Source organism: Pseudophryne corroboree, chromosome 1 (genome assembly GCF_028390025.1).
Source record: "Pseudophryne corroboree isolate aPseCor3 chromosome 1, aPseCor3.hap2, whole genome shotgun sequence".
In the NCBI taxonomy this organism is placed as follows: Eukaryota; Metazoa; Chordata; class Amphibia; order Anura; family Myobatrachidae; genus Pseudophryne; species Pseudophryne corroboree.
In genome coordinates this window covers 130296533-130310353 of record NC_086444.1, presented here as the reverse complement: position 1 = coordinate 130310353, position 13821 = coordinate 130296533, and the positions used below count along the sequence as shown (strand labels likewise).

Below are 13821 nucleotides of genomic sequence, written 5' to 3'. Positions count from 1 at the left end.
CTCCACCCGGGAGAGTGGGGACTTCACCCAGAAGTCGTCCACATGATTAAAAAACTCGACAGGTATTGCGCCAGGTCAAGAGACCCTCAGGCAATAGTTGTAGACGCTCTGGTAACACCGTGGGTGTACCAGTCAGTGTATGTGTTCCCTCCTCTGCCTCTCATACCCAAGGTACTGAGATTGATAAGATGGAGAGGAGAAAGCACTATATTCGTGGCTCCGGATTGGCCAAGAAGGACTTGGTAACCGGAACTTCAAGAGATGCTCACGGAGGATCCGTGGCCTCTACCTCTAAGAAGGGACCTGCTCCAGCAAGGACCCTGTCTGTTCCAAGACTTACCGCGGCTGCGTTTGACGGCATGCCGGTTGAACACCGGATCCTGAAGGAAAAAAGGCATTCCGGATGAAGTCATCCATATCCTGATCTAAAGCCAGGAAGGATGTAACCGCAAAAACATTATCACCGCAATTGGCGAAAATATGTTGCGTAGTGCGAGGCCGGTAAGGCCCGACGGAGGAAATTCAACTGGGTCGATTCCTACATTTCCTGCAAACAGGAGTGTCTATGGGCCTGAAATTGGGGTCCATTAAGGTTCAGATTTCGGCCCTGTCAATTTTCTTCCAAAAAAGAACTAGCTTCAGTCCCTGAAGTTTAGACGTTTGTAAAAGGGGTACTGCATATACAGCCTCCTTTTGTGCCTCCAGTGGCAATTTGGGATCTCAATGTAGTTTGGGTTCCAAAAGTCACATTGGTTTGAACCACTTAAATCTGTGGAGTTAAAATATCTCACATGGAAAGTGGTCATGCTGTTGGCCCTGGCCTGGGCCAGGCGCGTGTCAGAATTGGCGGCTTTATCCTGTAAAAGCCCTTATCTGATTTTCCATTCGGACAGGGCGGAATTGAGGACTCGTCCTCAGTTTCTCCCTAAGGTGGTTCCAGCGTTTTCACCTGAACCAACCTATTGTGGTGCCTGCGGCTACTAGGGACTTGGAGGAATCCAAGTTGCTGGATGTTGTCAGGGCCCTGAAAATATGTTTCCAGGACGGCAGGAGTCAGGAAATCTGACTCGCTGTTTATCCTGTATGCACCCAACAAGCTGGGTGCTCCTGCTTCTAAGCAGACTATTGCTCGTTGGATTTGTAGTACAATTCAGCTTGCACATTCTGTGGCAGGCCTGCCACAGCTAAAATCTGTAAAAGCCCGTTCCACAAGGAAAGTGGGCTCATCTTGGGCGGCTGCCCGAGGGGTCTCGGCTTTACAACTTTGCCGAGCAGCTACTTGGTCAGGGGCAAACACGTTTGCTAAATTCTACAAATTTGATACCCTGGCTGAGGAGGACCTGGAGTTCTCTCATTCGGTGCTGCAGAGTCATCCGCACTCTCCCGCCCGTTTGGGAGCTTTGGTATAATCCCCATGGTCCTTACGGAGTCCCCAGCATCCACTTAGGACGTTAGAGAAAATAAGAATTTACTTACCGATAATTCTATTTCTCATAGTCCGTAGTGGATGCTGGGCGCCCATCCCAAGTGCGGATTGTCTGCAATACTTGTACATAGTTGTTACAAAAATCGGGTTATTATTTTTGGGAGCCATCTTTTCAGAGGCTCCTCTGTTATCATACTGTTAACTGGGTTCAGATCACAAGTTATACGGTGTGATTGGTGTGGCTGGTATGAGTCTTACCCGGGATTCAAAATCCTTCCTTATTGTGTACGCTTGTCCGGGCACAGTATCCTAACTGAGGCTTGGAGGAGGGTCATAGGGGGAGGAGCCAGTGCACACCAGTTAGTCCTAAAGCTTTCTTTAGATGTGCCCAGTCTCCTGCGGAGCCGCTATTCCCCATGGTCCTTACGGAGTCCCCAGCATCCACTACGGACTATGAGAAATAGAATTATCGGTAAGTAAATTCTTATTTTTGCAGTACACCTAGCTTTTATAAAGGTCAACACAAAAGCAACCACATTATAGTCTATATGGATATAAAATACATACAATACGCTGAGGTTAGAGTGCCTTTAAGGTGAATTAACAGCCACAAGGCAACCAGAAAGAAAACCGAAATCAACTTTCAAAAAACTAATTTTAATCAAAACAAAAAAATTGATCATTAACAAGTTTATAAAACAGTGATTTAGTTACATAAATAAATTGATATCAGTGTATCAAATCTGAATTACTTTCAACTTCATGAGCATGTTTACATGGGGTGATGAAGTACAACCTTTTACCTAGTATAATAAATAAAATGAAGAGCATGAAAGTTCTCTTTTCTAAACAAAAATACTTACAAACATACCTAAAGCATGTTCTCTAATGAAGGGAACGAGACACTAGACTTTTGCACCAAAAACAAAATAAAAACGGCTTTAGAAAGCACAAGGATACAGGACCATTCAGCTAAAATTAAAGACACAATATTGTAACCAATAAATTGGTATTTAATTATATAATGAACAGTTTGGTAGTTAGATCTCCAGTTTGGTTATTTTAAAGCATTAAGACAAGGCAAGATAGAAGGCTGTTTTGTTTTTGAGTAAATCTAGAGGAAGAACATAAAAAGTCTAAAAGGAAAATAAAAATTTAACGTTTGAACAGTCATACCTACACAACTTTCTGTCCTGCACAAAGTCAAAATACCTATGCAGAAATATATATAATGTTATTTGTGCACAACAGGTTAGCTTATTGTTAGCTTGCTGCCAAGGCGTCATGGATGAAAACCGATTTTTGTTTTTTTTAAATGCGTTATTGTGTTGAATGAGTATCTTGGAAGATCTGTCTGGTCTGAGGCTTCAACCCCCTACTTTGTGGCATATTATATTCTTAATGCTAAGGCTTGCGGCTCTGGCTGTATACAATGTCTTTAAAAACAAACATGCCAGGTGTGCATATTAAAAAGGTAAAATATTCCTACCGACTTACAAAATAAAGGCGAAAAAAAAATAATTGAAAGAAATGGGTTTTTCCAACCAGAATTAGCCCAGCCATGCAGTGAATCAAGGTGGCTCTACATATATGCCCAGCATGTTATGATCACCACCCAAGCCAACACTGAAGCAAGGCGCACATCACACTTTGATATGTTTTCCTCTTAAGTGTTTAGTTTTGTTTAAAACCAAGCTACTGCAGCTTCAAGTATTTTGCATTACATAGAATATTTTTTTTATAAATTAGTTAATGTTATACTTTGTTTTCAATATTCAGACATATACTATAATATATATACAGTACAATAAATGCTCTCACTCTTTTTATCTTGATAATCCCTGAGAATGTATGTTGACAGTCGCTAAGTTTCCACATGCTTGTGGTGCCATGCTTTAAGATGAACCGCGTTGCAAAGCCACGTTAAGTCAGCCTTAATTGCTTTTTGTAACTACAAGTATTGTTATTTTTGGGGTTCTGTGGTGTGGAGTTATGTTGAAATGTAAGAATGGTATACGGAGGAGTAAAGCTGGATCCATTCGAGGTACTTGTCGCGGGATGAAGGGTTTAAGGATTTTTTTTAATTTTTATTTTTTTAAAGTTTGGTATTTTCCTTTTTCAAGATTTTTTGAATTTCTTTTAAAGCCATTCGCGTTTTTTCTTTGAGGCTGTGAATGAATACAGAAACAGGAGAGCTATGTGGGCTTTTGCCACTCGACAACATATACTCAGTGTAAACCAAACCTTAAACCTCTCTCTCTCATACACAGATAAATGAACAAAAATAAAAATAAAAAACAAAAAAAATAAAAAAACACAAACTTTCACAACATGACAATTTAGTTTGCAAACTCAATTTTAACTATACACATAATACCGGTGTGGCTCTTTTTTTGTGTTTTGACATTTTTTTTCTTAAGTTAAAAAGGATAAAAAGGCAGGCTCAAGTAAAAACAAACCTCCCCCCTCCCCCTCCCCCATTCACACATGGTCAACCAAACCGCTCACGGACCAGCATCATCAGTTTCTTTTTCCCTTTGTAGATTTGTTTTAGGTTGTCAATGAACTGTGTAAACTGAATGTGTCCATCGTGAGCCATTAAGAAGGTCTCTCGGGCCTTGCTAAGAAACTCTATAAATTCACTGTAGTGTCGAGGGCTGATGTGTGTGAGCCGTGAATGCGTTGTGTTTATGTAGGCCCCAATTGTGGCATCCAAGAGCTGTCTCAAAGGGGATTTGTCCAGTGACATGAGCTTGCCAGAGTTCCTCCGCCCATGAAGTCCCACCATCCCAGGAGTGGTCAAAGTGCACCTGCGTAGAATGTCTGAAAGTACTGTTGCACATTTGACACTTGTGACCACAAGAGGTATAATTGCTGCTAGTTCATTCTTCCCAAGAGAGTGGCTGAGCGCACATGCCCACAAAACGTCATTAATGGCAGGGTGTGTATCCTGGTTGTAACTCAGGTTAAGATGCGTCATGGCCAAGGTGGCCAGTTTGTATGCCCTCATGGGATAACCACGGTGCTCCATGTACCGTGCTATCGTAAAAAGCTGTGTGTAGCTCATGCCAGTCGTAGCAGCATCCAGGACAATTTGGTAAGCAGTCTCAAAAGCTATGTGATCCTTTTCACATAAAGTAAGTGCTGACAGGGCACAGTTTTGGGGGTCCTTCATGGCACACTGTAGCGCAAGCGTCCTAGCACTGCCGGCCAGCTTTTCCTGCTGATGACAGTCTAGATGCAAACGGACAATGGTGCTGTTGGACATCACTGTTGTAGCAACAATGCTAGTGGCCTCTGTTGGAGTGAAGAGTGTGAACCAGCTCTGCATGATGCTGTCCAGTGCATAAACTCCTGCAGGCAGAAAGAACAACATTAGCTACATTCATATTGCATGCTCTGGGGGACTGGTCATCTACAGTACAAAGGTGCAACCAATATTTTTGAGGATGAAGAGTATTCAATAGGAACCAGTGACCTCACTGAGATCCCAATGAATTAACCCATTTGATGCTGGGCTTTCCTCACCCTTCTGCCGATTTTTAAAATTTGTACTCATTCCATTCCAATAGCAATATACTATTTTCTTATGCGGTACTCACACTTTTTTTCGGAACACTTTAATTTCAGAACATACTATTAGCCTTTTTACTCAACACGTCAAAAAAATAAAAAAATAAAAAATTAAAGCGCACGAAATGGTAAAAAAACAAACAAAAAAAAACGGTTTATTGAAATTCTAAGAAAGGGAAATTAAAGCAAAACGTTCTAATTTATTTATTTTATAGCCTATAAACCAATTTCCTAAACTCCGCAATTACAGTCCAGGATTTAAGGATATCCATGCGTGAGTACTAGTACCTCAGTCAATTTGATTTAATCATATGGACTCATGCATGGATATCCTTAAAACCTGGACTGTAATGGCAGAGTTTGGGTAAACCTGCTATACAACACTACAAAAGAAAAACTTTGGGGGGTTTGTTTTGACAATAACCAAACTAATAGAAAGCAGGATTCTACGAGTAGTACTGGGTAAAAAAAAAAAATCAAAAAATAAAAATCTGCACTTGACTTGAATATGCATTTCTCTTCTTCAAATATTCAAGTTTGGTACGGAATATGGTAGGCCTGCTATTGGCTAAATTAGACAACCTACCGCATTACACGAGGGACACAAAATGGGGGAGATATGGACTTTAGACCACCCCCCTCCTCCCAACACACAATCTGTAGAAAACTATTTTCTGTGTACTATTTCAGTTATTAGGCTGGTGACTCCCCTTTCATACGAGGATACTCCTCCTTTCTATGTTATAAGCTGGCGGCAGGTAAAGAGACGTAAAGAGGCTTAACGTTCCCTCCCATCTTCATTGTTTTAATTTTTTTAAAGCAGTACTGCCGGTGGGAATGGGTGCATTGGAAGAACTGCCGAATTTATCTGTGGCTGCTGTAGGGAGTCCACACCAGTCTCCTGGAACAGTGGAAACAAGCAAAGTTACAGATGTGTCCTCCTACATCTTTGCTGCAATCACATCAAACAGCCCCTCTTGGACCACCGGGTTAACCAAAAATTTTAGTGGTGGGCATTTTTTGCTTCTTTTTTGGCTGCTTACTCATGCCAGGTATCTCGCACTGCATGGCGTATGGAGGCTGGATGTATGAGGACACATCTGTATCACTGTGGAGAACAAGTAAGGCTCATCTTCAGCAGTCTAGTTAATATTGGAAGAATGAGCTCAACTCACTGCTGAGCTGCCACACCGATGCGATGCCTGCGCCACCGCTGAGCTGCCACACCGGTGCGATGCCCATGCCACCGCTGAGCTGCCACACCGGTGCAATGCCCATGCCACCGCTGAGCTGCCACACCGGTGCAATGCCCATGCCACCGCTGAGCTGCCAGTGCCATCTTGATACTAAACCTCTGCGTACCTGGCATTAGACTATGAAGGATTGCACACTCACTTTAGTAACCTTTATCTAAGCACCAAAGACATGGACAAATCATTTTGTAGTTTTCAAAGTCTTTATATTTAGACAATGTATATTATCACTGCTTTGTTCTGGACAGGATACCAGTGGTTCTTAAATCCAACAGGTCATGTTTTCAGGATTTCCTTCATGAACAGATGAGTTAATCTATTTTGCTGGTCCAGTAATTTTCCGACTTGTTTCCACAGACAGAAATCATGACTATGACTTGCGAATTGGGGGAGGGGGGCTTCATTCAGTGTGTTAGATGCAATATGATGCACCGGTACGGCAAATCACGTCCACCTCCAGCTTGCAATGATGTGAGGATAATGTTACTACAACTGGCCAATGTGTGCGCAGCAGCGCATTGCACCATTGCCAGCAATGGAACTCCCTTACTGGCATATAAAGCCACTGCAAAAGATAAAGCTAAAGTTTGAATGACACTTAGAAAAACAAAACTATAATGCCACAAAGCTCTAAAGATTGACGACACAATCTGCAATGTATTTGGTAAATATAGGAACCCAAATGGCACAGGAGAACCTCACACTAGACTATTCCAAGGAACCCCTTCAGATACATACCTACTTCAGTCGCACATGTTACCAGCCATCGGACCATTTCCCGACGACGCCAGTTTAAAGTGGATAAGGTCATACGCATTACCTAAAACACACACAACTGGCAGTGAAAATACAATTGATAAAATGCCTATGTTTTAGATTTTACATATCTGCATACTACTGTAAGTCTATGTTAATTGCACATTCCCACCACACACAGACACCTGCATAGTTAATTCAAAGGCTTTAAAATCCAGAATAGACAACATCCAGCGTTCAGTCTGAGCAGCTGAACAGAATTCTTTGAAAAACTGACAAAAAGATGAATATTTACAATAGGAAGTGTGTTCAATTATTGCAATTATGGCAAGGACAACTGTGTGATTGGGTGCAATTGTATTAGTGCAAATCTGCACCTCACTGGTAAATAATTCCTAACCGTTAAGATAATCTACATAGACAAAACTAGCCTTTACAAGCTTTGTAGTTGGAATGGTCTTTGTGACAGTCAAAGGCACGCTCTAATAAGACTTTCATCTATGTCAGGGCTGACAGACTCTCCTGAATAGGAGGCTGTCCTTATCTGTTTCATGAAACTGTCCCAAATTCTTGTAATTGTTTCGGAGGGGCTGTCTCTGCACATTTATCACAAATTCCTACTCTGCTCCGACGAAGCAGTACGCCTACTTTCACAATGGACTGTGGTGGCTGAAGTTGTGCTAGCTTATTGACAGAATAGCATTCTACAAGAGGAATGTGTGTGTCATATATATTTATATAATACAGGACAAGTATGGATGATGGGACGTCAACAGCATACAGCACTGCAGTAATGAATGGCAAATCTTTTATTGTGCTACAATGTTTCAAGGTATAGAATCCAGACACCAGGCATACAGACAACTATTCTCCCTCTTGGGGGTCCACGACCCCCCTGGAGGGAGAATAAATAGCGTGGCGAGCGCAGAGAGTCCGCAAGGGGCTCATTTACGCTCGCCTGGCGGTCGACAGTATATTGCCAAGCTCAAATGTTCCCCAATGTCATGAGCAGGCAGAATCTACACTGCAGTGTGCTGGGTGCTTCCAGGGATGTAGCAATCAGGGATCAGTTCCTTCTAACACATCTGCAGTACAGCGAAGAGCTTATACCGTGTTCATAGATGCATAGTGCATGTATCAGGGAAAAATGCCTATTCTGAATGTATACCATTTACCACTCGGGAATACAGAAATTGATTTTGCACGCTATTTGGCAATGCTATTAAGGATCCCATAGATAACCATTATGGGGAATCAATATGAAGCTTAACCTATACATCTACTCCCATCCACAGTGCACAGGCGTATTCCCTGGAATGTCGATGTGCACTCTGCATAGTCCTGTGCGAGGCTGTCAGGCAGACCAATATGCTTTCATAGTTCTCAATAGCTGAAAAGCCCTATAGAATTGTCAGACTGTACTGGAGAGATTCTGAAGACTGATTAGCCCATTTAGCCACACTACAAATAACGCATCACAGCAGTAGCGTCTTACTGCCTGCAGCCAGCAGAGTGACTCTTCACAACAGCCCAGCAAATAGGTCTATGGAATCCCCGCAAGCATCTTACTTTAACGAAACCCCAAGTGGCAAGTAGAATTTTCTATCCCTCCCTACAATTCGCACAGCAGTGAGGGTCTACGGCCCAGGAATGCAAACGTTCGTTTCTCTAACCATCCCCGTGTCCCCAGCCTCATGGTGCTAACCGACTTGCTAGGTGTAGTGTGGCATAAAGACACCCAGCACGCAAACTGCTATATTTGCATATTTAGATCTTTGAAAGAACAAGCACCAGAATCCTGCTGTGCGAACTCTCACAATTGATTGGTCTACTAACCTGAAGGCCCAGCTCCAACGATACTTTCAGAAGTGTTATATCTGGTAAGCTGTCCATTAACGTTGCTATTTTAAATGCATCTTGTGCAAGTTTAAATATGTGCGATGAGGAGTGAATGTTTTTCTGGATGGATTCTAACACTGTTTCCAGTCTCCTAACATCACCTGCAGATGGAAGAGGAGAGGCGTTTTATTCAGGCATCTAATACACAAGAAATTACTCATTCCAGGCACAGCCCAAGAATCAGTCAAGAAAACACTTAAGAAACCATATGGGCTCCTGAGCACAGCTGACCAAAGAAAGCTTTAATGCACAAACACTTAACTAAAAAAAACAACATTCTGGAGAGTGAGGAGGAACGCGCCAAATAAAATATAGATGGGAAAGCAAAATTCAAAAGGGGAAAAAAAAAAATCTAATCAGATGTAACGATTTCTGTAATCGCTGCCACCAGGTAAGAGGCTACTGGAAAAATGCAAATTGCTGCAAGATATTCTCAAGCAGAAGGTGGTGGAGAGCAAATTGCTGAAACATGCATCATAGTCTGTGCTTGCAATAAGAGGTTACTGGAGAGTTAGTGACAAGAATACACATGGGGAGAGATTCACAATATAGTAGGTGGTTAGAGCATAGTAGGAAACTGCACTGGGGAAAACACTAAAGGGCCCTACACACTTGGCGATTTGGGTGATGTTACCAATCAACAATATTATCGTTGGCTGATTATTCATCGACGATTTTTGCATACATACTGGATGATATCTATGGCCGATTTGGACGATATTTCATTACATACATCGTTATCAGACAAATTGGCTTGCATGTTTAAACGATGATCGATCAACGACGAATGATTGCAGGGACGTGCATTGTTAATCGTTGTTGCATACGCTGAAAGATGTGAACGTTTTATCGTTCATTTTTGAACGATATCTTTCAAAGACAGCGCCAAGTGTGTAGGGCCCTTTAGAAAACAAAACATTAAGACTATCCAAGCTTGGCCACAGGTGACTTAATTAGCACCTTGGTCAATTTGATTTAACCATCTGTGCTGAGCCATGGATATACTTAAAACCTGGACTGTTGGGGTGCATTGAGGACCACGTTCGAGGACCTTTGCAATACATGTTAGATGTCCGTTGAATGTGGGGAGGGGGCACATAGAAACTAGGTCACAGATAACCAGGTGCTAACTTAGTTTAATAGTTTAGAAAAAGCTAAAAGCAAACTGTGAAAGAGTAAATTTAAATATTTAAAGTTTCTTCCTGTAAGTCATTTCTGTTCATTACATAAGGACCATACTTGTATGTTATACTGAAAATCTAATGAAAACAATCAACCAACCTTGTAGTACACATTTTAATGGTTGAATAGATAACTGAAGTTACCTACAGGGCTTTTCCGTATGGGATACATACATATTGTTGACATTAATGCTATCCACATTAGCAAGGTCAATGGGACAATGCAGACACAGTTGTAATGTTATTTAACACATTTTAACTACATCCGCATTGTAAGCGTTAAACGCAATCGTAAATCATCACGTTTAAAGCGATGCTGCCGACATGGGTTACAAGGTTTAAATTACAGTTGTGTTGGCATTGTCCCATGGACATAAAGGTGTCCTCTTTTGTGTCAACAGCACTGTCAACTAACTTCTTCCCTTTAATATAATTGTAGAAGTACATTAGCCCATAGTAACCAGCCAGCAATTGATTACTGATTGGCAGCTAAGGGTCAGTGAACACGTTCTGCGCAATATGGTTATTAAAGTTTCCCGTCAATCAGTCCGGGTCAGACACTGTACCTTTGGCTGCAGTCAGCATTGTTGATGCTAGCTCACACTGTTGCGACTCAATATGACTCAGGGTGAACCAACGGGGATAACGGTTAGGAACTACGGAGGCAATGTGGTGTGGGCGGGACATGTCCCCAGTGGGAGCTGTGGATTCCAACACCAGCAACCTAGATAAAGCAAGAGGATTTCAATATAAGACCAATATCTAAACAGAGTGCCATAACCAACCACAACTAATCAGAATACAGAATCACTCAAATAGTGTTATAATGCAGAACTAGAAACACAAGTTTCCTTAATTAGATTATATGAACAGGTTCCATTCAGGTTTTACGGGATCAATTCCTAACCCTGTAAAGTTACATCTGTACGAGTCTTAATGCTTCTCTTCTACATTACATATGGCTTGTTAATGGAATACACTATGGGAAAAAGGACACATTAAGCACATGTATAGTGAATAATAAAATGCCATACAAAAAAATGAATGTGATTACCAATTTGATAAACTCCCCCAAAAACACCAAGATCCTCATACATTTTGCCTCATGACACCATGCAGTGCGAGATGCCTGCATGAGGGAGCTGCCAGGTCCCGTGTAACTCTGCTAATGTTGGGCATCTTTTTGCCAAAAATGTCTTATTTGCAACTAGGATGCACGGGGAGACTGTACTGATTAATTTTATATATGTCAGTTGTATATTGTGTGTAACAGAATCTGTATATGGAGCAGAACAGAACTTGTATTGAAAACAGCTGCAACTGCTACACTGTAGCACTTCATGCACAGATTCAGAGACTCAGTCGCACACAGATCTACAATTGTCACATATCAAATTAATCAGCAGTGTCTCCCTGTGCGCCCTAGTTGCATTGCTCTGCAACTAAAAAGAAATATTGGAAAAAGACAGCAGACGTTAGAAGACTCTCACGCGACCTAGATTGCCAAGAGCGGCTGTTTGGCGTGACTGTAGAAAAGATGTATGCAGACACACCTGTAAAGGTGTTTAATCATGGTATAGTTAATAACTCACATTTAAAACCAGCTTAAAAAAAAAAAAAATATATATATATATATATATATATATATATATATATATATATATATATATATATATATATATTATTATTATTATTATTTTTCATTCATTTAATCCATCTATGAAATGTAATAGCACTTTGGTTTTTAAAGAAAACAAAACCCCTCAATGTCCATAAATGTATGTATTATTTAGTAGGCGTTTAATGAGAAGCCGTTTTGTGATTAAACACTGTCCGGAACCGTCGCATCTCCTCCTGGAATTCCTAATGAAACCAGTGCTACTCCTCATTTACAGCGACAGGACTGACCGTAGTCCTTGAATTTCTCTGGGGATCTCGTGGAAGCAATAAAATCTAGACATCCAATTTTAAATATACTAGGTTGCAAATAGGGATCACAGACTTCAGCCTACGTACCTCATTGCTCGGAGTGCAATCTTGTATGCCAGTTCAGCATCGTGAGGTAGGAGGGAGGTGAAGAGATACTTGGCAAATGTGTGCATTGGAATACTCTCTCGATGGATGATTTCACCCAAACCACTGTACGGCCCAGCTGTGCAGACAAAGAAATACACATTTATTAACACTCTGCTGTTTCTACACACATCATGGACTGGTCAAAACGATAGTACATCCTAAATAGCAGAAGAGACCATAAAAATCTGGCGCCAGTTAATCGTTCAAATCACCCGATTGTTTGCTGCTTTGAAACTAGAGGGATTACTCAACCTTCACATACAAAAAAAAAAACTTTTAAAAAACAAAACAACGCGCTGTCAATCAGTATTTTATTTGAAATTTCACATAATTAAAGACAAATACAATAAAAACACCAGCCAGTATAAATGTATGTATAAAGATACCAATTATATACTCAGCCTAAAACATACCTGGCCAGCCTGTGGCTCTTCAGCTGTTGTGAAACTACAAGTCCCAGCATGCACTGCCACAGTTTTGCTATTAGGGAATGCTAAAACTGTGAAAGAGCATGCTGGGAGGTGTAGTGCATGCTGGGAGGTGTAGTTGTACAACAGCTGGGGAGCCACAGGTTGGCCAGGCCTGGCCTATAATATAAATCCCGTTAAGGAACAGATAGTACGGCTGATAAGTTATGGCAACCACAACAGCACGATGACTTGTAATGGCAAACATTTTCTCTCATTCACACCGATACTGTGAATCCTTTGACTGCAGAAATAGAAGGCAAGCTGACATAGTAGCCGCAATACACTGTGCGCTGATGTTAACGCCACAGCAGCCGAAGCTTCGTAATCACAATCTGATTTTTGTAGCAGTAACAAATAGCAAAGTGATTTTGAGGTTTAGAACTGCAAGATTTTGCATCAATACGTCCAACTGTAAGCTGCGAGTCCTGCCGAAACTGACGGTAAGCTGATCGTTATATTATAGCAGCAATGAATAGTAGACTGGTTCTGATGTTACAGCGGCAAACGTTCCATAATCAGTCTATTAGTTGGTATCAATAGAAGAATCAAATTCACCAGTTGTAACTTAAAAGTCCATCATGGCCAATAATAAAACATTATTGGTACTGGTGCAGAGATTTATCACATCCATGTGGCTGAAGAATGTGCAGTGTTGTAGCAATGAAAATCTCCCGGCTGTTGGTGCAGTCCTAGTACAGAGACATCACTGGAGGGACAAATATCCAATCTTCCTGCGGAACGCCTCAGGAGTGGGGTATCCAGCTGGTATTGGTAAAAATGGCAAACGCGTTACCCCGCCTCCACTACCTCTCCGCAGATTCATTTGTTGCTGTGGCTTTAAAATCAGCTGTGTATTTCTGCTACTGTATCAGCTTGCCGTCTATTTCTGCAGACAGAAAGGATTCACAGAATGTTGATGTGTCAATGTGAATGAGGAACAATGTTTGCCAATACAAGTCATTGTGGTTACCATAAAATAAATAACAGTCCACTAACTGAATCCAGAATTTGTGCAGCAGTCCCAGTTGCAGGCTATAATATGCACTCTGTTCTCATTCTAGAGCACATACAGCGGTGATATAAAGCAACGCTCCATTCTGTTAGATCAGATATGTTGGGGAGAATATAAAACAGGCGCTTTTATTTATTGATTTTCTAATTCCCTCCTGAAACTTCTCATCAGTTTA

At 41.3% G+C, this 13821-nt stretch overlaps 1 protein-coding gene across 1 annotated transcript in view; it reads right to left on the bottom strand.

Annotated features, from left to right (window-relative positions):
• Positions 1 to 2062: 2062 nt before the first annotated feature.
• The window catches only part of ZSWIM6 (zinc finger SWIM-type containing 6), a 199711-nt gene continuing 187952 nt past the window's right edge, over positions 2063 to 13821 (bottom strand). Inside the window, exons 10-14 of the mRNA XM_063962936.1 lie at positions 12105 to 12240; positions 10655 to 10812; positions 8845 to 9008; positions 6991 to 7072; positions 2063 to 4780 (exon numbers count right to left, since the gene is read on the bottom strand). Coding sequence (XP_063819006.1) covers positions 3918 to 4780; positions 6991 to 7072; positions 8845 to 9008; positions 10655 to 10812; positions 12105 to 12240 — 1403 coding nt within the window. The 3' untranslated portion in view covers positions 2063 to 3917. The remainder of the gene's footprint in view (positions 4781 to 6990; positions 7073 to 8844; positions 9009 to 10654; positions 10813 to 12104; positions 12241 to 13821) is intronic.